General features: G+C 35.6%; 1 protein-coding gene across 1 annotated transcript in view; it reads left to right on the forward strand.

The window, feature by feature from the left end:
* Positions 1 to 25,009, forward strand: part of MTNR1A (melatonin receptor 1A) — a 49,985-nt gene extending 24,976 nt beyond the window's left edge. Inside the window, exon 2 of the mRNA XM_054295488.1 lies at positions 24,141 to 25,009. Coding sequence (XP_054151463.1) covers positions 24,141 to 25,009 — 869 coding nt within the window. The remainder of the gene's footprint in view (positions 1 to 24,140) is intronic.
* Positions 25,010 to 26,734: the final 1,725 nt, after the last annotated feature.

Genomic DNA, 26,734 nt, shown 5'->3' on the forward strand with positions numbered 1-26,734 from the left:
AAAGCCCATTGACATCAAAAATAAAATGTTAGTAAAAATTTCAGTATGAGTTGGATCTGATATTAATTATTCATTAGAAAATAATTTCAAACTCATGGATTAGGTTAGGCTTTAACATGTTCATAATAAAAAAAAAGGTATATTAAAAATATATAGTTTTTAAAATAAAAAAATGCATTCAACTCGTTGTCATTTCCACTACCAGACACTAGAGGGGAAAAATGTTCCATGTTTTTAGACCATTAAGATGCAAACTAAACTGTAATGTATTCCATTTTTATGCATCACTTCTCAGAATAAGAATGAAGAGTATAATACATTTGTTATAGATTTTCTATTTGTAGCAGGAAATGATTAATTATACTGTATTAATATTGTTATTGATTCACTGAATTAGCACTCAGACATGGGGTTCCTAACAGCATTTGTTACTAAATAGTAAGCTGGCATCAAAATGTGATACAGTCTGATTATTTAATCCTTACAGAGCATGAAAATCCATTAAAATACAATGTATTTTAATTAAAATGTAACAACTTTTTCCAGTTGATGGTAGCTTGTTCCTTTAATTTCTATGTATGGATAAGTTCTTGTGAACAGGTTCATTCACGGAAACTGCATGTTTTCTTTTCTATGAAATATATCCACATTTTCATGAGCGCAAAGAATTCTTCCATACTTGTAATTGTGTTTCTTAAAACAAGTCTGACAATTTTTGTTTTCTTGAACTCTACACTCTCTACCTTCTGCTTTACCACAAAAATAAATTTAAAAATTGGAATACTTAGAGCTTTGCAAAATCCAAATACTTTGAATATTCATATCAAATTCATATTTCACCAGAAATAAACAGATCCTTAGAAAATTCAGTGGTGTTTTCCCCTAGACAGGCACAGAAAGCAGAAATGTTAAGTAGTGATGGGTAACAGGTAGAACAACAGATGTGTGCAGTGTGCTCCACAAACTAAGCCAAAAACAGTTCTAACCAGGTGTTGGAATATCTTTAGTACTATAGGGCATGTAGCATTATAGGGCAGGATGAGAACCAGGGGGTTGTTACCTGCTTCTTTTCCCTGTGTTTCTGGTAGAACTCCTTAATACAACTGCCATTTGTACTGCTGACAAATGTGATTGAATTTCTCAAAGAAGCCCGAAGAAACTAGATTTCTTCTTGCCCCTGGACCTGAGCTCTGGGCATCCAAATCCCTGTGGTCCATTTTAGAAGCTCAGATTGGTTTATCCTGTGAAGACAGGATCTCTCACCTTATTTCTTTTGCTCACTCTCTACAGGCTAGTTTTGCAGAAGGTGTAGGGATACTCCAGGTAGGGCAGAGATGTGTGGTGTTCTGTTTTCATCTTGATAGATGCAAGAAACAGTGTAAAAGGGAGGAAAGATAAATAGGAGTGTCAGCCAGGAGAATTACTCAATCTAATTGGTTACCCCTTGTCTGAGTGCTACAGTACAGTGAGAAATGATGCTGTGCTAGTTCTACTAGGTGACAAAAGATGAATTGACAAGTAAAGAATAATATGAACTCCTATTTGATACTCATTTGGTAGGTGAGAAGACAAGGCTGCAAGTACACTTGGGGGCCACGAAGGTAGAAAAATGTGATCATAACGAGTGAAAGAGTGACACCTTTCTCCAAAATTATTTGACTGGTTTGTTGTTTATCAGGAGTCCCCAAATTTTTCATGAGATTATATTCTAAAGTGTAAGTATATCTGGACATGAAGGAAAATACCTCTAAAACCACATTGGTTTGTTTAGTCATCTGGAACTAGTCAATTTTATAGAGAGACAGCCAAATGCAGAGTTTGAATGGGATTCCATACAGCTAAACTGAATAACTAAGATTTAATACTTTTATTTATTCTTTTACAAATGTAAATTTATAGAGATTTTTCTGGAAATTATCTTAGCAATGCTTCTAAATTCCTATGCCTCTCTCAAATTTAGGGCTTTATTTTTAATCAAAATGTGCAATTAATTAGATAAACCAAAGCAACACATATATAAAACTAATACATCTATAATGGAATGATAGATTCCATTATAGATGTATTACTTTTACACATATGTAAAAGTTTGTAATATATTTGATAGATGAATGATAAAGGGAGCACTTCATATGTTTTGGACAGTTTTCATTCACAATTTATAGCAAATGTGGCTCCTTAGCGAAGCTGAAGCAATTTCCAGACAATGATTTTTAAAAATGAGTAGTTGGATTATCTGAAAACATATCCATTGCTGATGCAGTTATTAAATGTCATCCTCAGTTTTAAAGAAGATTAAATCTCTCCTGCTAATATCAATGAGGCTGATGTATGTTCAACAAGGGGAAAATATATCCCTAATGAATGAGAGTTGTCACTGAGATTTCTGATTATGTTAACTAGTAGTTATGTCTGCTATTCTGTCACATTGCATTCTAACATTATTAGTCAACAACTTTGTCTATACTATGAGTTACCAAGAAAATGCACCTAAAAAATCAGTTTTGTACCAGAGTCAGACTTCTGCCATAAACTGACTTAGTACAAACTTAAACTCCTCTGATACTCTTATAGGCCTTTATCACAGCTACCTCCATTCAATTTTGCTTTCTTCATGTAGATGGAAAAATATTTTTTCCTCTATTCTGTCTTGTACTGTCATTTTAGTTCTAGGCCAACAACCCTGGGTAGTGCCTAGTGTAACAATTGGGACATTTTAGTACTAGCTGCTGATAGAATAAAATAGTAATTGGCTGGTAATATTTGTAAAGCCACCTCAAGCTGCTAGATGGCCAATTCCAGTTTCAATTGGTACCAAATGTGAATTTAAACATTAAATGCAGCTTTGAAAACCTGAATTAAAGTTATTAAAAAAGGCTATGATTGAATTTGCTGCAGCTTCTTATTCATGTTGTCTCTATTGTCAAATCATTACTAAACCCACTCTTCAAATGCTTGTGTTGTACACATTGTGTACATACATAACCAGTTCTGTATGAACAAAATTAAAGCCTACATCATGCAATTCCTAGCACAGCTGGATGGTCCTTGGTGGGGTCTGTGTTGCACGTTTGGGCCATTTCTGATGCAGCTAAATTGACTGTAGACTCTTTTCTAGCCAGTTCCCCAGAGTAGTAAGAATCAAAGTCACCTCTGTGTCTTGACTAGCAAGTAGATTGGAAAGTACTTCTTTTATACATGTACAGCCATCTTTCCACTGCAACTCACAGTGCAGGAAACATGTTGGCTTGCTCCTTAGAATAGGCCACTGTCAAATATTACAGACAGCTTTCATAATATCCTAGTTTAAAAAAATGACAGTAAAGATTTACTGCTGCCATACACTGGGTTGCTAGCTTGTGCACTTCTTTGGTCAGTTTTGGAATATTACAAAAGAGTTCTCTCTAGTAATTTTTTTTTTTAAGCAGTTTATACTTGAGTTAAATTTTTGTTTTGAAAGGGAAGACTGGTGACTGTGATCAGCTGATTACTTATCCAGTAGTCATTTGTCTTATAAAAATCAAAAATGTCCAGTTACTTACTTCTGCATCTTCCCAAGTTATCTCTCCTAACTGAGATATTTTCACTGAATCATGGGACACTAGGTTGGAAGGGACCTCAAGGGGGACTAATCTTTTTTGGCAAGATTAATTTTTATTAGTAAAACCACAGTCTGGGCAAGATATCTCAGCACCGTGTGCAGTTGAACCTTAAAAATGTCCAGTGCTGGGGTATCCCACACTTACCTGGGGATATTATTCCTGTCCAGATTGTTCTCATTGTGAAAATTCTTGTGTCCAGTTGGAATCTTCCCAGGAGTAACTTGTAGCCGTCACCCCTCATATTTTTCATGTGACTGCTTGTAAGAAGGGAGTTATCTTAGCCTTTAAATACAGGAACATGGTGATAAGGTCTTTCCAAGCCTTCTTCTCTGAAGGCTGAACAAAACTTGTCCTCTCAGGCTTTCCTCACAGCCTTACAGTCATTTGATCACCTTTGTGGCCCTTCTGTGAACTCTCTCCAGCCTGTACACTTCTTATTTGTATGGTGGGGACCAAAACTGAACAGAGCATTCCAGGGACGGCCCGACAAGCACTGAGCACAATGATTTCTCTCTGCCTGCTGGTGATGCCCCCTTGGTGGTGCCCAGCATCCTTTCTCTGCTGCAGCAGCAAACTGTTCACTCATGTTGAGCTTGTTGTCCACCGGACTTCAAAGGAACAAAAGCAAAGCAACCATTGTAATCATCAATCCAATGCTGATTAACATTTGAAAATGGGCTGCATGTAGACTGCAGATGCAAGCATTAGGAGAGAGCTGCACTGCATTCAAGTCCTTAACTTAATATTTAACTAGGATATTTTTTGTGGGCTAATTCATGGACACACATGTGAAATGCTAAATTTACAGATTATTGGCTCAGATTCTTGGATATCCATCTGTTTTTCCAAAAAAAAAAAAATTTAAAGATGTCATCAGAACTTTATACTTGACTTTTATTTGAGTATTGAATTTTGAGAGCAGATTGGTTTTTAATATCATTTGAAATGAGTGGAGCTTGACAGGCGTGTAAACACTATGTGTAGTTTATTGCATGAAAAAAGTACCTAGTATAGGGTTGTCTCAATATGTTTTAATCCACACTTGAAAGCTATCTAAAATATTTTAAAAACATATTTCAAAGGTAAATGTTAACTTTGTGAAGCAACAGGAATCTTCTCTATGCCCACATTATTCACTGGATTGATGGCATCCTTTAATTATAAAGCATATTCCTAGTGATGGCTCTGGCTGGCTCTTTGCAGAGTTTTTCACAAGTAGTATGATCACAGCTCTCAAAAATTCAGTGGGCAGAATTATGGTGTCCAATATGAAAATTCAGATTGATTTGATAATTTTGTCTCAGAAAAACTTAGAAATAACTGAGGATCTTGAGAAGTTATTCTCCTTAGATGTGACAGATTCCAGAGTCATATTTTGCATACAGATATGATCTGGACCTGGGCCAAAGCTTTTATCTGTACATTTTCTAGCTTAATGGAAGCTTAAGAAAGTTTCCTCCAAGTCTGATCCCTGACTATATCAAATATTTGGGCATATTGGCTCATAGACTCAGGACTCTGAAGAACTTACCATTTCATTCTATGCAGATCTTACACTCAGTGATTCTGATTTATCTGGCTACAAGAGCTGCCTGTTATTTTCAGTGTTTAGCGCTGTTCAAGTTGGCAGTCATCTATCCAGAAAAATATTGACGATTAGCAATAATAGCTGAGAGAATAAAACTTTTTGTCTAAATTATATTTATTTTAATTCAAATGTACAGAGTAAGACCTGAACCAAAATAGAATATTGCTAACAAACAGAATTCCAGCTGGTGACAATTACAATACCCCCTGAAATACTATAGTATTTTTAATATGTATGGGGAATAACTAAAAATTTTTTTTTCACAGACCTGTAGCTCAAAAACTGGCCAGAAATTAAATATATATGCTGAACTGTTGTGTACCCCAATAGAATGAGATTTGTGAATAGGAGAAATAAATAGACTTCTAAAAGCTCAATGTCTCATAAAATTTATATCTGTTCAGATTATGGAACAGAAATTTGTTCCTGTGGTAAACATTGCAACTTCTGATTACAGTAGATAGTATACATCATTATGAATTGAGAATTACACATGCTTCATTTTTTAGTCCTTTTTTTGTTTGTGCATATTGTTCAAATGGTCTGAAAGCCAGAAATGTGGATATCTTGCATTATGATGGATGAGATGATTTAAAGAACATCCTCAGTCTTCACATACAAAGAGCAGTACAGATGAGAAACAGGCCATAGAACCAGTGGATTATTTATATTCTGTCAGCTTTCTGAAAATGCTCCTGCTATGTGATGTTAAAACGGATTTTTTTTATTAAATAAAAGTTAAAAACTAACCTTGTTAAGGATATGATCATCATTTTTAGTAAGAGTTTCTATTTTTACCAAGACATTATGCTGAAATTATTGAATAGATTTCAATATAATGAAATTGGGGTTATTTAAAAGCCCATAGAATAGTAATGATTGATTTTAGGCCTTGATAAGGACACATTGTCAAATGTACAAGACTTTAAAATTGAGAAACCACTAAATGGATTTATTCTCAGTGCCTGCAACTGTGTATGGTTTCCTCAAAGCTGCTGTGATTATGTTGATTACTTTAAGCAAACATATTTGGACCTGGAAGTTTTTCTCCAATACAATCAGAAGAAAATGCAGAGAAATTATGCATAGGAGTCATCACCCTTTGCCTTCCATCTACCAGAATGTGAACACAAGTCCAGTAGCAGTACTTTTCCTACAATGATCTTTGCAGTTACAATTTCTCTCAAACCCAGAACCCTTTTTAGAGGTGGTAAGATGAATGCATATTAGCACAAACACTGGCCCTTTCCCTTTTTTATGTTCTTTTATAGCTGGCCTTTGCCAAAGGAATACAGGGCTATAACAGGAAGATTCATTCATGCTACTAAATCTCGTGTGTAACTTGCATTGATTCTTAAACGCAACACAACGAAGAGCAAATAAGACAATTCTATTCCCAGAACAGTTAACTTTGCAGGAGAAAATGTCAGACTTGATAGATTTGTTAACTTCAGTGACTGCACCAACATTTTAATGACACAAAAAGTATTCACCAGTTAGAATAAAAAATTACCTGAAAGATTGAAAGTAGGTTTAATGGTAAAGTTTTGAAAAAGAACATAAGCATTTTTCTTCATTCTTTCAAATATTTAATGGTTCTGATAATTTTTTATAGAAATTCTAGTACAATCTCCATGAGACATTGCCATGTGTTTATAATGTCAAGATCACCAGGATAGGGTATTTTTATTATAATTTCTGAAGACTTCCAGTAGCTAGATAAGAAACGCATTCAAATCCATTTTAGTTTACACTTGCCACTGGCAAAGGCGCCTATTTTTTATTAACTTCATGACATAAAAACTTCAGGACAAAAAGCTGTCCATCATTTAGTGATGGGCACTGTGATATCCTTTCATGTGTCTACAAGACTAAGGAATATGAAACATTTTTCTTCAGAGGCTGTCTTTTCCCATATGCCATCCAACATCAATATATCTTTATGAGAAAAAAAAAGCAAAAGGATTGGTCCTCAAGTGATTAAATTATCTTCAAATGCCTCATTCTTTTATTTTTGCAGCATCCATGCACTGAAAGCAGAGCTTGTCATATTGAGCTATCATGTCCTCCACTATTTGTTCCTCAAACTGCGGGTAGAACGGGAGAAAAAAATCAAAGAACAGAGAAGGAAGCAGAATAATAAAAATAATAATAGCCAGGATAATTTTGGAAGTGATCCATCAATTTTTTGTCTATAGAAGTGGCATATCTTCAATATCTTCTGCTGGCTCAGGTCAGGCTGGACATGACCACACTGCAGCTGTCTTAAGATTACTGGAATTAGCTACAGCCCTGTCCGAATGAAGGCAGCCATTCTTTTGAAAATAGAAATTTTGCATTTCTGAGCTTTTAGCAAAATCTATAACACATAAAGTGGTACTAGGTGCTAGGGTTTTTAAAATTAAATTCTTGATCCAGCCTCATAACTGTGAGATTTTTAAAAAATAATCCCTTTGCTCAGAAAATTAAGGTAAGACTCTACAGCAAACACTGATGCTATAGTATAGTAAGGCAAAGCATCACCCATCAGCCTAAAAGACACTTAAGAACTTAATTAATGATTTTTTTCTCTGAAACATCTTGCAGACTGAGGTACGTCTCCATAATTAATTTCTCTGGTATGTTGTATGAGAGTTTTAGACACAGAATTTCAATTTATTTCTATACACAGTATTCAGTCCAGATAGTGAAAAATTTCTGCTTTCTGTGAAAAGCATTATTTTCTTTTCATTTATCTTTGTCAGGAAAACCAAAGCATTGAGATATCTGGTTTCTTACCCTTGAATTTACTTCAAAGGATTATTCAGACCCTTATATGAATGAATCTATTGGGGTATTTTATTCATTCTTAAAAACACTTGAGTGCAAAGAAATTAATTCAGTTTTCAGAATAGTTAACTTTACAAGAAAATAGGTTATACCTGATTTTTGAATTTTGGAAACTGAATCATAATGAATTCATAAATAGAAATATAAAGAGATACTATGTGAAAATAAAAACCCAATGTACTAGGCCCACATTACACTTTTTTTATAATTATGCTACTTTTTTTGGATATGATTTCTTTAAAAAATTATTTTTATTGCTTCTTGGAATTTTCTTCTAGAAAATCATTGCTTTGATATCACTACACTCCAGGGTTTTTTGGGGGAGAGAGTGAAATGACTAAAATAATAAAATGCAGTAATAGCTGCTACTGTAAGTTTCCATGTGTGTTCCTTGAAGGGTTTGATTGTGTCCAATAATAATAAGTTTGAATAATATACAATACAGGATGTATTTATGTTTGGTTTGATAATTCTGCTAGATTTCTGTCATTGGCTCTTTAGGGGATTTGGATTTCTTCTCATTTCTATGAAGTTCAATAATCTCAGTGAGCAAGGTTCTGTAGGGAGCACTAAAAGGTCACTATATAATAATGTGTTCTCAGTGAATCATTTTATGTATGAACAATGTGCTTATAAATGATAAAATACTAATGCAGTCATTTAATACTATAAACCCTAGTCCCAATACTCTATATTTGGGCAATTAACTGAAATAGATGTGAGGTTGATTTGTAATTTGAAGCCATGTATACCATGATTTTTGAAACTTAAATCTTGAATGGACTGTAATCAAATTTACATCAACATCTAAATTTTTATTATGAGCTAGGGGCAACAGTGATTTCAAATAATCTTCTCTATTTATAGAAACACAAATCCATGGCAGTCACTACTTTTTTCCACCATATAGCTAAGATTTTTTTCTAGCCTTGTGTAGCCTATATTTCTTCTTTTTGGGGACTTCAGCTTGCTAGATGTCTGCTGGAAATACAGCACAGCGGAGAAGAGGCAATCTAGAAGGTTCCTGGAGAGTATAGGACAGCCTGGTAAGTGACCCAGCCAGTGGAGGTGCCCCACCAGTGGGTGCTGGGTATGAGCCAGTGAACAGGAGCTAGCCATGTGCCCAGGTGACCCTGGCCATGGTGTCCTGGCTGTGTCAGCAGCAGCGTGGCCTGCGGGACCAGGACAGGGATTGTCCCCCTGTACTCAGCACTGGCGAGGCTGCTCCCTGAATCCTGCGTCTGGTTTTAGGCCACACACTGCAAAGAACACATGGAGGGGTTGGAGCCAGTCCAGAGAAGGGCAACAGAGCTGCAGAAGGGCTGAGGTACAAGTCCTACAGGAGAGGCTGAAGGAACTGGGATTGTTCAGTCTGGAGAAAAGGAGGCTCAGAGACAACTTCACTGCTCCCTACAGGCACCCAAAAGGAGGTTGTGGTAAAGTGGGGATTGATTTCTGCCAAGTCTCAAGTGAAAGGATAAGAGAAACTGGCCTTAAGCTGTGCAGGGAAGGTTCACATTACATATTAGAAAAAAAAAAACCAAAACAACAAGCCACTGATGGAGGGGATGGGCTTGGAATAAGTTGCCCAGGGAGGTAGTGGGTTCACCATCTCTGGAAATAATCAAGAGACATCAGGATGTGGCGCTTGGGGATACAGTCTAGGGGTTATTATGGTTGGGTTGATGATTGGACTTGTTGAATTTGAAGGTTTCTTCCAGCCTTGATTATTCTGTGATCTCGATGAGGAAAAATAGGCTAAGATGCACAGGATATTAATTAAAGGACATTGAAGGTATACTTCTGCAGTTTATGGTAAAAATCACAATTGCAATAACTAACTAATTGCATGAACATAAAATGGTTCAACAACCATTTTACTGTTATGGTAGAATCCAAGCATGAGGAGATGCATTTCACAGTGAACCTGTTCTGCTCTCATGCTTCACCTGCGGAGAGACTTTCCAAAATGCAGTTCCCTGGGGCAGAAGGGAAGTGGAGCAAGTCTCTCCCCATCATGCTATCAAAAGTGCATCCATTTCTCTGCCCATCTCCCAAGGCTGTCAAGGTCCTTCTGAAGGGCTGCACGGCACTCTGCGTTGTCAGCCTCTCCTCCCAGCTTCGTGTTCACTGAGCTTGTGAGGAGGCATCTGCCTCTTCATCCAAGTCACTGATGGATATGCTGAACAATACCTTGGTTTGTTCCTTTGATACTGGTCCTGCTTTTGACATCTTCTCACTTTTATCCCACTACTGAAAAACTCACATAACTACTTGTTTATGTGAATAAAGTTGGATGTATTTGTTCCTTTTTTTGACTTAGTGGTTTGGCATAGATTTTTAATTCCTTGCAGACTTGCAAGAGATATTTTCAGGGACTGTCTTTAGAATGAAAAGTTTAACTATTGTTCTTCTCTCCCTTAAGTCTGAATAAGGGTATTTGTTACCTTTCCCCTCACTCTGCTTACCACATGTTGTTAGTAAAGGCATATGTGGGTGAGGTTTATCTCCCAGAATAAAGGGGGAATTACTGTCCTCAGAAGCAGGATCAATAAAAGCAAGCACCAGCCAACAGGAAGGCATTGAGAACAGAGCTTGCAGCTACAGCAAGAACTGGGATGGCTGAGAAGAACAGAAAACTCATCAGGCCTAAGAAATGAGAAGAGGACCACAGGAGACCATCAAAGTATGGAAATGACAGAAAAAAATTCTGGAAGAAAGGAGATGCCTTAGAAACACAGGGAGAAACTGGTTTGGTTGTATTGTTCTCTCTCTTACGCGGTTTTCTTCACTGAGCTCAATATAAGAAGGTTGATTGATCTGTTTTAAAGCTTTGACCAGATCAACATTCTTCCAGAACAAACTTACAGAAAGCAAGCTTGGTAATAAAATTTATCTAAAAATACTGTTAAGAACTGACAGAGTCCTATTCCAGATACTGGAATTTATGAACAAAAAAATCCACTTAGACTTTCCTAAAATATGAAATCAAGTCTATCAGGAGGTGACTATAATGCCAAGAAATTCTACTATTGCCTATCAATGGTTTCAGCTGACACACACAATTTCAATAAAAGATTTAGAAGGAGATTTTTTTACCTGTTACCGAAATTATTAACTTCTGATTCATGAACTGACCAGTTTTACACAACACAAATGAAAGCTGTTATTCAGATCTTTAGGGAAAGCTTTTCTGCTATTAGTTTAAAAAATACATTAATGTGCAAAAGCAGACATTTTTGTGTTCATTCATGGAAAGTAGTTCTCTGAGGAGCTCAAGCTGTCTCTTAAAATTTTTGAAGAAATATTTTCTCCTACAAGGCTGAATGCCAGTCTTTCTGAAACTAAAGTAAGAAAATCTAGGCAGTTTTAGATGAGGTGTGAAAGGCACTTTCCCCCGCCCCAACCTTTTTTAGCATTGTCACCTGTAGAACATTTTACGAAGACATTGTTTTAAAAATGAGATGGTTATTCCCTAATAGAACAAAGTAAAGAAATGTGAAGCTACTGTTCAGTGCTCTTTGAAGCTAAAGTTTCCTTACCACCTGTTCTTCTTGACAATAAACTTTGAGTCAGGTTTTGTAACACAATATAAGTACATGGCATCTTTGACATACATTAATTGTACAGAACTTCTACTCTTTTGGCATCCTTTCGGCACAGAAATAATTTTTATTAATATTCATTGAGATAGTTATCCCACATTTCCTTGTGTTTCTTATTTTTAGTTTCATAAGTAGTAGTGTTGACTTCTGGTTTGCTAAATTTTGTTAAATAATGAATTATGTTGGCACACAGAAAGCTTGTGCCTAAAAAAAGATGAAGAACTGAGCAGTAAGGTTCAGAGGGAGAACTGGAAATGTTTTTACTGAATATTTAAAAGGATACTATCTTTAGCTGTCTATATATAGCTTTTCAGCTTGCTTAAAAGCTTTTTTTCCCTGTAAGATTCTTGCTAACATTTAAACAAAGATAGAAAGGCATATAAGAGAAAAAAATAGGTCATATAAAAGGAAAGGAGTTCCACAGTTAAGATATTATATACATAATGAGATTAAGTTTATAATGGTGGTATAATTTTCCAGATTTGTTTTGTTTTCACACAGTGAAAGGGTTCACATTTTTACACTGGTGGTATTGAACTTAATTTTACAAATTGTGTTTGGTTTCTCAAAGTGCTCAGTTACGGTATTTCTGAGTCATAACAAAAATCAATGGGTACAAATAATTCGGATGAGATATCATAGCACAGCTTTTAAATGCACCCACACTGAAATTACTGTAATACAAAATCCAATACTTTTGACAGCAAGTGTAGGTTTCAGCAGTTTTGTATTATTGTGCTGGACAGTCTTGTGCAACATGTTAAGTAACAGCACTGAGTGTTAAGTTCTGAAGACATATGTAGGTACTGCAAGTCAACACCATTTATATATTTCTTTCATATTAGCTAGTGCCATAGACTCTTAGTTTTTTGACTGTATTCACTGATAAACAAGCAGTTTGGTCTTAAGCAATTTAAAAAAAATGCTTCCTTAGAAATTCTACACCACTCTTCATCAAAGTAAAACCCAGAGAAAAGGCAAATTACTAAAACAAGATGGAGTGGAATAACAATGCAATAATGCAACGACCCATTTATTTGCTCACTTACACTGCTTCAACTTGTCAGGAAAGTTAGCTGAATCATTATTTTAGCCTTTTTTTTTTCTTTTCTGAAGCCTACTTCTAAGGATTCAATGGTTTGGCAAATTCATCTGTATGCTGAATTAGATGTCTCTCTGTAAGGGAGCTCTCAATAAAGAACTTCATTTAATACTGTTAAGATAAAAGGCACAAATTCAAACCCCATTTTATTTCTAATAAGCATTAAATGCAAAAGTCTTGTATTTTCTAATTAAATAATCAAGAGGATATTGAAAAAATTTTGACTCCTATATCAGTAGTTACTAAAGAGAAGAAAAATCCTTCAAGTTGACCTCACTTATATAAGGCACAGTGTGGAAATACCTGAAATACATCTTCTATGATGTCAAAGGGTAATCATACCTCACTCTTTGTCTAACAAGTTTTCTCTAAAATTATTACTGCTAGAAAATTTTATTCTGTTCTTTATGAAAACTCCCATCATAAGGGAAAAAAAACCCAAAACCAACCACAAAGAAATAGGCAATAAATGAAGTCTCCTTATTATGATTTCCAGAGATCTGGTCAACCCAGAGCCATATTCTGTGAAAGTCTCATCATTCAGACCAATAGCAAAAAATAGATAATTCAGTTACAATTTAAGTGGAGATATGCTAATTATCTACAAGTATAATAGTGCATCCTGTTGCAGAATAACTGGGTGATGTACATGAGCATCAGTACTTCTCAAATAATTGTATACTGTAAAGATATTGGCATGAATTTAGGATAGCTCAGTCTTTTTGCCTGCAGTGAAGTCACAGTGTCCAATTTAGGCCATCTAGAAGAAGAAATACTGAAAAAAACTTCATATCTTTGTCTGAAGAATTACAGGAAAGAATACTTAAGACTATTTTTAAAGTTCTGTAAAATCTATAGTCAGGTTGTTCCTGTTGTTTTGTCTATTCTGACAGTTGCTTTTGTAATGAAGAAACTAAATACTGCAAAGATAAGAATGCCAGGGAGCCTTAGAAGAAATGAAAATAATTTATGGTCCTTCAAATGTCACAAGTGTTAAGCGTTATCTTAAATTCTTTATAGACTGTTGCTACTAGCAATGAGGATGACATTAGAAAGCTTAGAATTCTTTTCCTTCATAACTATTTTAGTTCTATGACAGATTAAAAGTTAGATATTTAGATAAAAGAAAGAAAAAAACACAAGGGGATTTAGGTGCACATAAAGTGTATGTTTCCTGCAACTTTTTTGATACAAATTAAAATACAGATTTTACTTAAGATAGTGCAACATCTTCATTCTTTCTCCTCTAATACAAGATTGCAATTGTACATTCGTCAGCAATGTATTTTAAAGTACACATCTAGTATAAGCAAACAAACATTGCTTTCGAGTCAATTACACAGTACAGGAGCTAAAAATTATGATTAATGAATCAGGGCAATAATAAATAAACTGCCTTCTTCCTTAATTTCTTATAGATTTCTTATTTTAATATCTAATATTTATTCTTCCTAATTCTTCCTTAATAAATTAATTTCTTATAAATCTACCATATATCTAAATCCATTTTTCTGGATAATACAAGGGGCAGAAATATACCCCTCTAAGCTTTTGACTGATTTAAATTGCCAGGGCTATCATTTCATTGCTGGCTGCAACAATCCAGAGTATCTGCTCTAAGAAAGTTGTCTGCTTTGTTTTGACAGATTTTGAATTTGCCTGAAACTCAGTGTAGCCAGTTTAACATGGAATTTGTATTTCTTACCTCATTTTTACCCCATTGTGGATGGTGCAGAACCCTGCAGCTGGTGTGGGTTCCCACCAAATTACAAAAGAATGTCTTAAGTAAAGGTTTCTCCTGGCAGTTTGTGGACATATACAAACAACATAAAAATTTGTATAGTATAGGTGTCTAGTGGGGCTGGAAGAGTGTCTTTTGGTCCAATAGCTGGAGCAAATTTCACAAGGTTTTTAAATCTTTTTACAGAAGAAAAGAGCTGCACATCTTGGGGTCTTTACTCTTTTAATCCAGAGTTGTTTTCCCATACCCTGTTCCCTTGATTTGTTTGTCCATCATAAAGAGGAAAAGACAAACAGTAGAGATGATGGAAATTAAGATCCTTCACCTTGCTGCCATGTATATGGCAGTTATACTTATTTGCCTTTTTTCAGTTTCCAGTGGTAATACATTTCTGATGGTATAGAGCAGCAAGAATTCTTGCTACCATCAGTGACTTTCATAAAAAGCCCCACTAATATTGCAATTAAAATATCACTTATTCTGGTGAATTCCCCATAATACTTGATACCATTTCACTTGCTCCACTCTGCTGTGGGACCATTCAACTTGACTTTTGCTGCAGCAAGTGGAGAAAATGAAGAACTGAAAGGAAGGGAGGAAGAATTGAAGTCAAATGGGTCTGTGATACACTCTAAAAATCATCAAACTTATAATCATCTATCTTTTCTAAGAAACTTGGGACAACAAAGAGAAAAGGAGAATGTGGATGAAAAAGGCTTCTGTCAGAAACAAAAATTTTGGGTTGTAAGTCAGTGAGGAGAGAAAAAACATGGTGATGGAAAAAATATGAAAAGGAGGAAAAGGAAGAATAGAGAAATAGAGAATGGATAGAGGAGGGGAGACTAACCACATGTGTAACTCTATAGAAGTGACTTTTTCTATAATTTCTATTTTCAACTTTCTTGGCAGGTGTCTTACCACTGCTGATTTTAAGAGAAAGAACTGGGAAGACTATTTTATAAACTCGTTTTACTAGCTTTGCTGTCTACTGTCTACATTCGCTGAATGATCAGCTATACAGTTATTAGTCATAACTAGAAAGAAAATGGGTTATTTTATCCTCTTGAGAATTTTTAAACTTCTTTTTCATCCCATGAAAAATTCTGGACAAATTCAACCACAAAATCCTGTTACATAAAAGTGTGATTTTCAAAGAGATTCAGGAAAGGGATTTTATGTTTGCAATGTTTTATGCAGTATAGAAGCCTTTCCTGTCAGCCTCTCCTGTCAGTTATGTGGTTGCAACTTCACTCCCCTGTTTTCACCACCTTGTTTTCTCAAAATACATATTAGAATTTGGAAGGGAATAGATTGTATCTTCACATTATCTAGTCCTGACAGATCTGTGAGATTTTGTAAAGACACAAAACATAATTATATTTCATAAGCATCGATCTCTGCCTGTTCCTATGTTCAAACTATATATTAGTTTTATTTATCTGAGCTCTGATATTACTGTGAACAGTATAATTTTTGTCTTTCCATGTGTTTCCAGTCTCTAGTGCAAATGGAGTTGAAGAGGGGAGAAGTACTCCCACATTGACTCCACTGGGATGCAGTTCAGTTGCGTGATCCTCTGACATCAGCAGTACCGTTATTCTAATCGGTTTCATACAGCTTGCTGAGCCTCAGTGTTCTGTGACATCTAGGCAATACCTTGTTGGAGAACAGGCTGTCCACAGGATTTTTTTCGTCCCAAATGAATCATAGAAATTAGAGATAGAAAAGATCAAGTCAGAAGTGGTGATATAATTCCCTTCTGTAAAAGTGGATAAGTTATTCAGGCAAATCTATTTGATCTCTGAAATATGGCCATAATGATAGAAGAAGCTGATGTTCAAGGGGGATAGATGTTCCGACACACCCACCCAGTGAACTGTAGAAGGAACAGGCCAGGCAGATATCAGAGCCAAAACCAGGGTCACAGAACTTGAGACATTCACCTGTATGTCTGCCTACCCTGGCTTCTAACTTTCATCTGTAGGACAGCAGGACTTGTTGATTCACATCAGTGTCATTACAAGCCTTCTTGATATTTTATGTTAGGTCTTGGCTGGGTGAAAAGGGTCCCTTTTATCTTTTATTTCTATGTTTTAAAAGTATAAAACTCTATGACAGTGCCAGTTTAATACAATCTTGTTACCAAAGTAAATAGCTGTGATAAAATTTTAGAAATTTCTGTAAAAGGACAGAAGTCTTGTTCAATTTGCTGCTCCTTCTAAAGCAAAATATCTTGGACATGAACCCATTATGGAGAATCTCAAAGCAAATTATCTCATGCCACTGCATAATGTAACAGAATAATGGGCATATCCTGAGGTGCGCTGTAGCTCTGAGATCTTTCTGAAGTGCTTTTAAAAATGGAATTTCTTAAAAGCTGTTAAAGAAGACCCAGACCCTGAACACTTTTAGATTTAAGTTCAGTTTCACAAGAGATCTTCAGTCAATGCCAACTCCATTTTATTCCTGTGTTAGGTACCTAAATAGGCAATGGTTGTCTAGGTCTTTTCTTTAGTGCTGCTTTCCTCAGGTGCTTTATATTTCATGTCAGGTAAATTCATCCAGTAGATAGTGCTGCCCTTCCTGGCACACCCAGAAATACCTCAGTCCTATCAGTACTGAGGTATTCAATATCCCATGCACCTCCTAAACCTGCCACATTGTCCAAACTAAGTATGCCTCTCATGTGAGAGGTCCAATATAAGAGATATTTTCAAAGCAGCCCTGGCCTGTCTTACAAAACTGCCAGAGGCAAGGAACTTCCCCAAGTCTGTAGCACTCATCCAGCATATGGATTCAATTCCCTTCTGTGCCTGAGAGTAAACTCACATCACTTTCCTCTCACGACTGAACCACCAAAATAGCAACAACAAATATTTTTAGACTGTGAGAAGGAGCACAGGAGCTTTCTCACTCACATGTGTACCATGGGACTGCAGACAAAGATGGTAGGTAATAAAACCACAGAAAACTCTATGTTGTTTGGCATATCTGTAAAAACAGTCATCTCACCTGCATACTCTTTGGCTACAGTCAACTTGGACCTGATACACAGCCATTCCTTTGGTCTGAATACTACATAATTTTTCACTGCCATTTTCTGCCAATTACACTTTCATGCATCTGATTTTCTTGGCCAGAAGATGGCATAGGCATTTCAAATTTAATTGTTGCTGCAGCCTCACTGGAAGGTTCTGTGTGATAATTAATCTAAATACAGTATAGCATTTTCTTTTCTGAATGCATCAGTAATCTTTCATTTATGCTGTGCTGATTATGTAAATTTTTCTTCAACTTTCAGCACAGTAAAACAAAACATTACAATATGGATTATTCTGATAGCTCTTTAACAAATCTATTCTTCAATATTTCTCTAATATACTGTTATGTAGTTCTCCAGCTGTCGAGACCTGTAAGACTCAGAATCCTGGATTTCTATAAACTGGAGTTAAATGTTGAGGTTACTTAGGTCATTTCAGTATCTGAACTTACCTGGCACTAAATATGTCTGCTTTAGTAAGAATATCAATTAGTTTAAACCTCAAATATGTAATCCTCTCCCCAGTGCTACCAGGTTACCTGCCCATCATCATTACTTCTGTAGGCAGTGGCAATGTCTTTAATTGTCCTGTTGGTTTCATTAGCATCCCAATGAGATGATAGGTCTGAAATTGCCTTCTATGAGGTGACAGAAGTGCACATGGAATGAGGCTTGATGAAAATGACAAAGTAATACAAGGTCTTTTCTCAACTTAAAAGGAAAGAGAAAGGTTTTCTTACATATGCTTAAGGCTACAAGGTTGAGTATGGGCTTTAAATCTTTCACATTTCCCTGCATCACCACGTGCAGCATCAGGGTTAACTTGCGAATGAGAAGAAAAACCCCCAGGCCCATCACGCTATTCAAATTTAATGTGCACGTGGACTTCTTGATTCAGGACAGGTTTATAAATAGTGCCTTTAGTTTAAAAATAGGCTGTTCAGATCTAGGGGAGTTGATATTATGATCTGTAAAGTGAATGAAGCTCCCAGGAGTAACTAGAACTTATGTAATATTTATTCCTACATTTTTGCTCAGCTGTTTTGTGCCATTTTGATGCTGAGCTGCAAGGACTGTTGCTTTCTTAGACATTTCAAATCTTTCTTCAGTGAAGCTAGGACTGCACACTTGCTTGTCTAGGTAACCTTACTTGACTTTGGGCTTTTTCCTAAGAAACCATGGTCATTGTCCCCACTCAAAACTATTTTAATTTACCAATTTATGTTGTGCATGATCTCTGTGAAAAACAAAACTGTGCTGCTAGGTGCAACAAATTTCCAGTATTAATTTAATGCTAGAAAGATTATGAACTGATCTTTTTCTTGAAACATTCTGACTGGTTGTTCTCACAGGTGGAGGAAACACTGAGTAGACCTAAGATCTGTTTCTGGATACATGTACAAGAAAATGTTATTATATTTGTATTAGGTACTCACAAAAGCAGCCTTCACACCTTGATTTTGTAGCTGTTTATGATGTTTTGTAAGTGAAATATTGGTGCTAATGGAATAACATTCAGGGCAAAAATGTTCATGGAATATGAAACAAATCTAGCTTTAATACTTGTCATTGGGACAAAATTTGTGCATGGAAGTACCCTTAAATAAGCATAGGCCTGAAAAAATACCTCTCTAAGGAAGAAGTTCATCTCTCTGATGCTGTACTCACTTATGAGATATCACATTTAAAGTTTCTGATGCTGCAGGCATTCACTGATGAGCATCTATCATAGTCTTGTTTTCAGCTAGGAGCACAAGCTCTCAAATTAACATCCTGAGCAAAGGCTAGAATAATCAGAAAAATTTCATAATGCCAAAAAAATCTGTAAGCTATCCTAGAGGAAAATTGGTAGAAGTATTAGAATTATCAGAAACCAGTGCTTAAAAATGTAAATAATTTTTTTGTGCCATTAGATGTGTAAAAAATATGTACATAACAATTTTATGATATTTGTACGATATGATACTTTCATGATATTTAAATACTATTTAATGCCTACAAAACATGATCCAAATTTATAGGAAAGCATCCATTTAATTAAAGCTAGTTATGAAACAATTGGAAATGACTGGCAATATCTTACAAGTGGTGAAAAGACAGTAAATAAGAATGACATTAATCTGGTCATTAGAAACTAAGTTTGATCTTCTAAAAATTAACAGTGTTCAACCAATTACACTATCTTCTTTCCTTAAAGATATATTTAGCAAGTAAACATCAGAGGTCTGAGACAATGGCCACTGAAAAAAAATCCTTTTATGTGACTTCAATGACTGTTGCATGTACTGTTAAGTCTTACCTAAAAGATAAAGCAACTCCAGTTGCCATAAAGATTAAAACCCTCACCTAAAATTGGTCCAACTTGATGAAGCAATAATGGAAATGTGATGGTATGTGTTTCAAAATGCAACTACAGGATGAAAACATGAGGGCTTGTGGAAAGCATTTCTTGTAAGAAGCCAAAGCATTATTTATCCAGGAAAAGCTTTCAAAAAGGTGACTAGAATAGTGACTTGGCAACCAGTATTAAAAGGTATAGAAATAACTTGTGAAAAAAGAAAATGTTGCCACACTGACGTTGCCAGCAATATGAGATCTTTTCTAAAATTCAGTCAGTTTTTCTGAGTACCAAAAATTCTAGCTGGAATCCCCCTAATGCTTTAAAATACTGGGGTTTTTTTCATACATAAGATATTTCCCTTTTTTACAGTAGGTTATTTTCCCCAGACTAAATATTTCAGAAGAGTACTTCACAGCCCTAACACTTGAGGAAAGAGCTCTGTAGACCACAACACCCTCAGTTCTCCTAAAACTGCCAGAAGTGATTTCTGACCTGCTGGCAAAGTGTTCATCCCTCCATTCTAATTCTAGGGCAGGCATTCAGAACTACCCAATCTATGTAACTTTAATCTTTTTCCATTAATATCCTGTTCATATTTAAGTTGCTAGAAATTTCTGGAAGCTTTCTAATTATCATTCAGGACATACTTAGCACTAAATCTAGGGATTAACAACCCACAGAGTAATTTGTATATGCTCTGCAAATGCAAATACAAGTTGCTGCTGATACAATGACATCATGTAGTTCTTATTGAGGCTCTTATATTCATTTTGGTATCTAGGCAATCCCGTAAGCATTTTTTCTTATAATCTGTCAGGGTCACAATTTTTACACTCAGTTAATGTTGTATTGTGCTCTTGGAAAAGTGAAATTTCTTAGGAAAACACTTGTTTGTTTTGTGTTGCATTAATGCAGCTTTATATTCAGCAGGTAGATCTGATGTTGCTATGTGTTTGCTGAGCAGAAAGGCTTCTTTTTCAGTAAGACTGGTGAAAATATTTAGTGGAACATTGCTTTAGACAGCATCGAAAAGCATAACCTGCTCAAGCTGGTTACCAGTAGATTATCTTTCTTCCCACATACATCCACTGCACAACATTTGCTTAAATTTATTAAAGCTTATTTGGCTTATGTCAAAGTCAAGAAATTCAACCTCTGCCTTCTCAGTTCAGCCTGCTGGTGTTAATGCATAATAATATATTCTTTAGGTACACAAATCACATTTTTTCACAGTTACGTGATCTTACTCTCTAAAGAGAATGAATATTTTTTCTTCAAGGAAGAGTTATTCAAGATTTCGGTTTTGTGACCTTTTTGAAGGGTTCATTATAGAGCTTCAGGCTTCATTTGTAGCATTCTATTCAAACCTGAGTCTGAGGATAAAAATTAGCCCCTTCCTACATACATTTTTAGGATGCTCACCTTTAAAATACCATCTGTGCTACAAACATAAGAGTTTAATTTCACAATATGGTATTATTATATGGGAATTTTATGAATTAGCAATATTTTCCAGTGATTGTGGTACCTAAAGCTAGGATCATGTTTTTAAATTGTTTATTATATAACACATGAAAGCTCAACTTCATTTCAGATCCACCTTCAGGGTCTGAAACAATGAACCCCAAAATATTCAACAATCATACTAATGCCAATTTTTTTTTACTTAAATTCTCTGTCTTAGCAAAAAAATTTCCATGCTCAAAGCTGAACTCAAGCTTTAAAATAACCCTTCCTGAATGGCAAATTAAAAGTCCTGTCTGCAAACAGGTACCTGGTTTCCAAGCAGTTTCCACCCCCAACACTTTACTCATTCAGCTGACATGCTAACCATGAGCTGGCAGCTTGCGGCCTGATTTCCAAACTCATGATTTCTTTTTCTTCAAGATAGACTACTAGGATATCCTCCTATCCTCATGCTGGCCTCCAATTTTCACATGAAACAGCTTGTGTTTCCAAGATTTTCAGTTTGTCATTCTACAGCAGCCCGCTGAAAAAACCTGGAACAACCATGGTGCATGAGTTCATGGAAGCCTGAAATTTGGCTGATTCAGAGACAGAGTGCCTACTCTTCCAAAACTCGTTTTTTTCCAAAGCTAAAACCATTCAGAGAAATGTATACCATCTGTCACCTTTCAATACAGCAAATTTAAAGGGAAAAAAACCCTTTAAACTTGTCCTTATCATTTGGCTAAAGTGAGTAAATAATGGCAATGTTAGCAATAGTAATGGTGAGCAGTAGCAGAAGTTTTAGTGGGTGACAGAGAAAAACATTTAGGATGGGCAGTCTCCAGCTAAGCAGGAAATTAATAAGAAAATATAAATAAAATTCTTTCAAATGTTACATTTTAATAAGTATCTAGGGTTTATATGTTACCATTTCACCAATCGTGCAATATTCTGGACAGGGGGAAAGAAACCTGGCAGCAGCAGCTTTTCATTTACTTTCCACTTCTTGATTCATCAGATAAACAAAGAGCTCTCAGTTCCACACAGTCTCTTGTTCTTGTATCAGTTGCCACTACGTCAAAGATAAATTCTGAAAGCAGTGCTTTTTTTCCTGTGTCATCTTCTGCTTAAAGAAGCTCTGATGTTTGTGCTGAAATGATCTGGAATTCTGCCAAAGGCTTCAGGATAAGCATATTTCAGTCTGGCAGTGAATTCCCAAAGACAAAACAGCTACAGACACCATCACAAGAAAGTTATTTATAAATCCAGATACTAAATCAAGAAAAACTAGTGCAGCAGTCTTTTAATGGAGGCCATTTGTTCCAGGTGCCATTAGTATAAATATCAAATGTGGTACTTTGTGCATGTGTCAAAATTTAAACACAACAGCATAGGTAGCATCCAGAGAAAGAGAATTTCTGTTTTCCTCTGACAGTATTATTTGCAGATTGAACATTTCTAACTGGTCATTTAAAGCCTGAGATTGGTAAGAGACTATGCATTTGAAGATATTTGAAATAATATATTTAAAAAGTAGTTTTGAGAATTTTAGCAGCTAAAACACCCTATTGGTCCATATATACTTTTGCCTTTCCTACTAACCTGCTATTATCTGTTTATATTTTATATGCTGAGAATAAATGCATAGAACAATTCACCAAGCCCATCTTGGATTAGCACTGAAGTTGTACATCATCTGAAACTAATAATGTATTTTATTACAGGTTGCAATAGAAGCTCGTATTTCATCTTCCATGAATAATCTCAGAACTACAAAGTAGAATATCAAATGTCTATGTACATATGTATTTATTTACCTACGAACACCCATGTAAAGATAAAATTGAAAGCTTTCTGTACTTATGGACATGAATAACTAGGCCTTTACATGTAATAGTTATTTTAAAGAAATTAATAAAAGTGACATCAGTGTTTCTTGTGAGCCTCTTCTTAGAAATTAGAATGGTTGGGAGATATTCAGATGGGCTATCATTTAAGCAACTAAAAAAAGAAAATATAGTCTCTTCTCAAAACATGAATTCAAAATCTGATGGATTCTATTGTCTTTGAAGAATATCATCTCCCTTTGTTTAAAAGTTATTCAGCAGAATGTTCCATTTCTTAATTTTCCAGCTTGGAAGTAGAGAAAAATGGGGCATCAGCACTGTCTGGGAACTGTCTAGGCCACTCCACAACATCTCTTTTTTTACTGAAGAGCATGTCTTTAGGAAAGACAACTGAGTCTGTGTTCAACAAGACTCTTAGAAGTTAGGGTTATTTAAGTACTTGCCAGCAGATTCAAAGAGAATAATGTAAAAGTCATACTAAAGTCATGGAAGCTTGATATATAAATGGGAGAAAAGAGATTTTAATTTCAAGACTGGACAAGTTAAGGGCTAGTTAACGTAATGAAAGGAAGTTAAATAAAGAAAGTAAATTTGAGTTTGGAAATTTATTAGAAATATTATTTTTGCTGATTTTTCAAGAGAGACTATTTAAAACCAAAGCAAGCCTTAAAGTTATGAATATTTCAATTTGATATGAATTCTAAGTCTGTGTGATTGAAAGAATCCAAACAAATGGCATGATAAAAATAATAGGTCATGGTAGATAACCTTAAAGCAGTTTACTTTCAAATTGTTCATCTTTAAGTTAAGCTACATTTTTAAACTAAAAATGAGTCTCTTATTTCTGATATATGACAATGAATTTTGAGCCAGAAAGTAGAAACTAATTACATTTAAAGTGTTCCACTGAGGCTGCTCATTAATGTAACGAGAGCAGAAATGACAGAAGGGAGCAAAAGAAAAACTAATACTTGCCTTTTTATATTTATTTTACAGGAAATGTGTTTGTTGTAAGCCTGGCAGTTGCAGACTTGATAGTAGCTATCTACCCTTATCCACTGGTCCTCACATCTGTGTTTCACAACGGATGGAAACTGGGATACCTACACTGCCAGATTAGTGGCTTCTTGATGGGCCTAAGTGTCATTGGATCAATCTTCAATATTACAGGCATCGCTATCAATCGGTACTGCTATATCTGCCACAGCCTCAAATATGACAAGCTGTACAGCGACAGGAATTCACTGTGCTATATTGTCCTCATTTGGGTCCTAACATTTGTCGCTATCGTGCCCAACCTGTTTGTGGGATCGCTGCAGTACGACCCCAGGATTTACTCCTGTACATTTGCACAGTCTGTGAGCTCAGCATATACGATAGCAGTTGTGTTTTTCCATTTCCTGCTCCCCATAGCCGTGGTTACTTTCTGTTACTTGCGAATATGGATCCTCGTTATCCAGGTAAGGCGAAGGGTTAAACCGGATAACAACCCGAGGCTGAAACCACATGACTTCAGAAACTTTGTAACCATGTTTGTGGTATTTGTACTGTTTGCAGTCTGCTGGGCTCCCTTGAACTTTATAGGCATTGCAGTGGCTGTCAACCCAAAAACTGTAATCCCTAGGATTCCAGAGTGGTTGTTTGTGTCTAGTTATTACATGGCATATTTCAACAGCTGCCTTAATGCTATAGTATATGGACTCCTGAACCAGAACTTCAGAAGAGAATACAAGAGAATTATTGTCAGTTTTTGTACAGCAAAAGTTTTTTTCCAGGATAGTTCTAATGATGCAGGAGACAGAATGAGAAGCAAACCTTCTCCACTGATTACAAACAACAATCAAGTGAAAGTGGACTCTGTCTGAAAATGGGAATCTTACTATTATCACTCAACAGCATCCAAAAAAAAAAGTGTCCGTTTTATTAGACCTCCTGTTAAATGTCATAGTGAAATATACCTTCTACACAGAAAGCACTTTGTTCAAATCCCTCGCATGATGTTTGGAAGCTTGTTAAAGAGCCTTGACATATAGATCCTATGATACAATGGTATATCCATTGTATAATGACATAGTGATATCCTTGAAGGAATAAAAAGGTATGAATGACTACTTTTTTTTCTTAGATGGAGATAAGCACCTAGAAAGAGATTGAATCAGAAGTATCCATATTGCCTGGTTCAGTAAAACAAATCATAAAACTATTCCTGTCACTTTCCACATGCTCTTTCTGTCCATGTTACAGTCCTGATTCTAAAATCTCTGAAAACTTCTTAAAAAAAAAAAAAGAAATCAGACCTTTATGAAATATATTACAAGATGTGAAGTCAAAAATCAAGGTAACTGAAAATTCATTAGGCTTTTTAAAAAGTACCTCTATCTATATTTCTTTGCTAGTAACATGGACACGAATATAATTTTTTGGATATTAAACCTCACCAGCCCTCCTAGAGATGGCATTCTCAATTGACTTTTCAATTTTAAAATAGCTTTTAGCAGGAGAAACAAGCCTGAATGATTATCTTCAAAGCTCCAAGGGCAGGAGGATAAACAGCAAGGAAGGAAAAGAGCCATGATTCATCAGCGCAAGCCATTTCAGCATGAAAAAGAGGTGTAGGAGGGTTGGGAAGAGAAATTTAAATTGCCATTATTTCTGAAGAGATGGTAACTCATGAAATCAGGAAGAGTCCCAGAGGAGTTTCTGGGGAAACACCTTCTAGAAACATAAGTGAGGAAGAACTGTTTTATCTCACTTGTATACAAGGCAGAAGTTCTAAATCTCTGTGAGAAAAAGATTAATGCGTTTAACAGGAGTGATAGTTGAGTATGCCAGTTTTGTCTGGTTAGTGGAATCTTAAGCCCATGAAGCACTGGAAAATAAGACATGTATACAGAATGAGTATTTAACATCTTTCTGAAACTGATCCCCTGAGAATAACTTGAGGCTAGCAGTTATTTTTAATCTGTCACAGATAAAATTTTCAAATTAATAATTAGGTGTTTACCACAATTATGAACATAGTGTAATAGCCTAGAAATTAGACACCTTTAAATAACAGAAAAGATAAGATACTACTTATAACAGTGGTAGAAAGAGGAACATGTAATTCTCAGGACTTTCCACAGACAGCAGGGACCTCTTCAGTAAGGGGAAGTACAGTGTGAAGTGAGGAAAAATAGCAAGACAGGCTGTCTCCTGCAACAATGGGCTTTTCCAAGCCAATTCCAACAATGTCAGTGGGACAAAGAGCTTCTGAATAGCTATCAGACTTTTGTTAATCTATGTTAACATTTTACTTACACTGTTATTTTAAAATATTATTTACTTAACTGGAGATTTTTGTTCAGAAAACAACTGTCATTCTGTCATAGAGCTCCTTAAGCTGCATTTAAACCTAACAGCATTCCATCTTTCTTGGATCATAGACTAGTATACCCTTGGTTTACCAATGAACTAAAGGGAATCAATTCATATTTGCTTGAAAGCCCCACTGACACTTCATCATCTGACCAGTTTCTTACCTTAAAAACAGGTGCCTCATGTCAAGTTATCAATAGAACTAAATAAACAACATTGTAAAACCTTGGATA

Source organism: Melozone crissalis, unplaced genomic scaffold, assembly GCF_028551555.1.
Source record: "Melozone crissalis strain CALT ecotype California unplaced genomic scaffold, PUWL_Pcris_2 ptg000006l_1, whole genome shotgun sequence".
In the NCBI taxonomy this organism is placed as follows: Eukaryota; Metazoa; Chordata; class Aves; order Passeriformes; family Passerellidae; genus Melozone; species Melozone crissalis.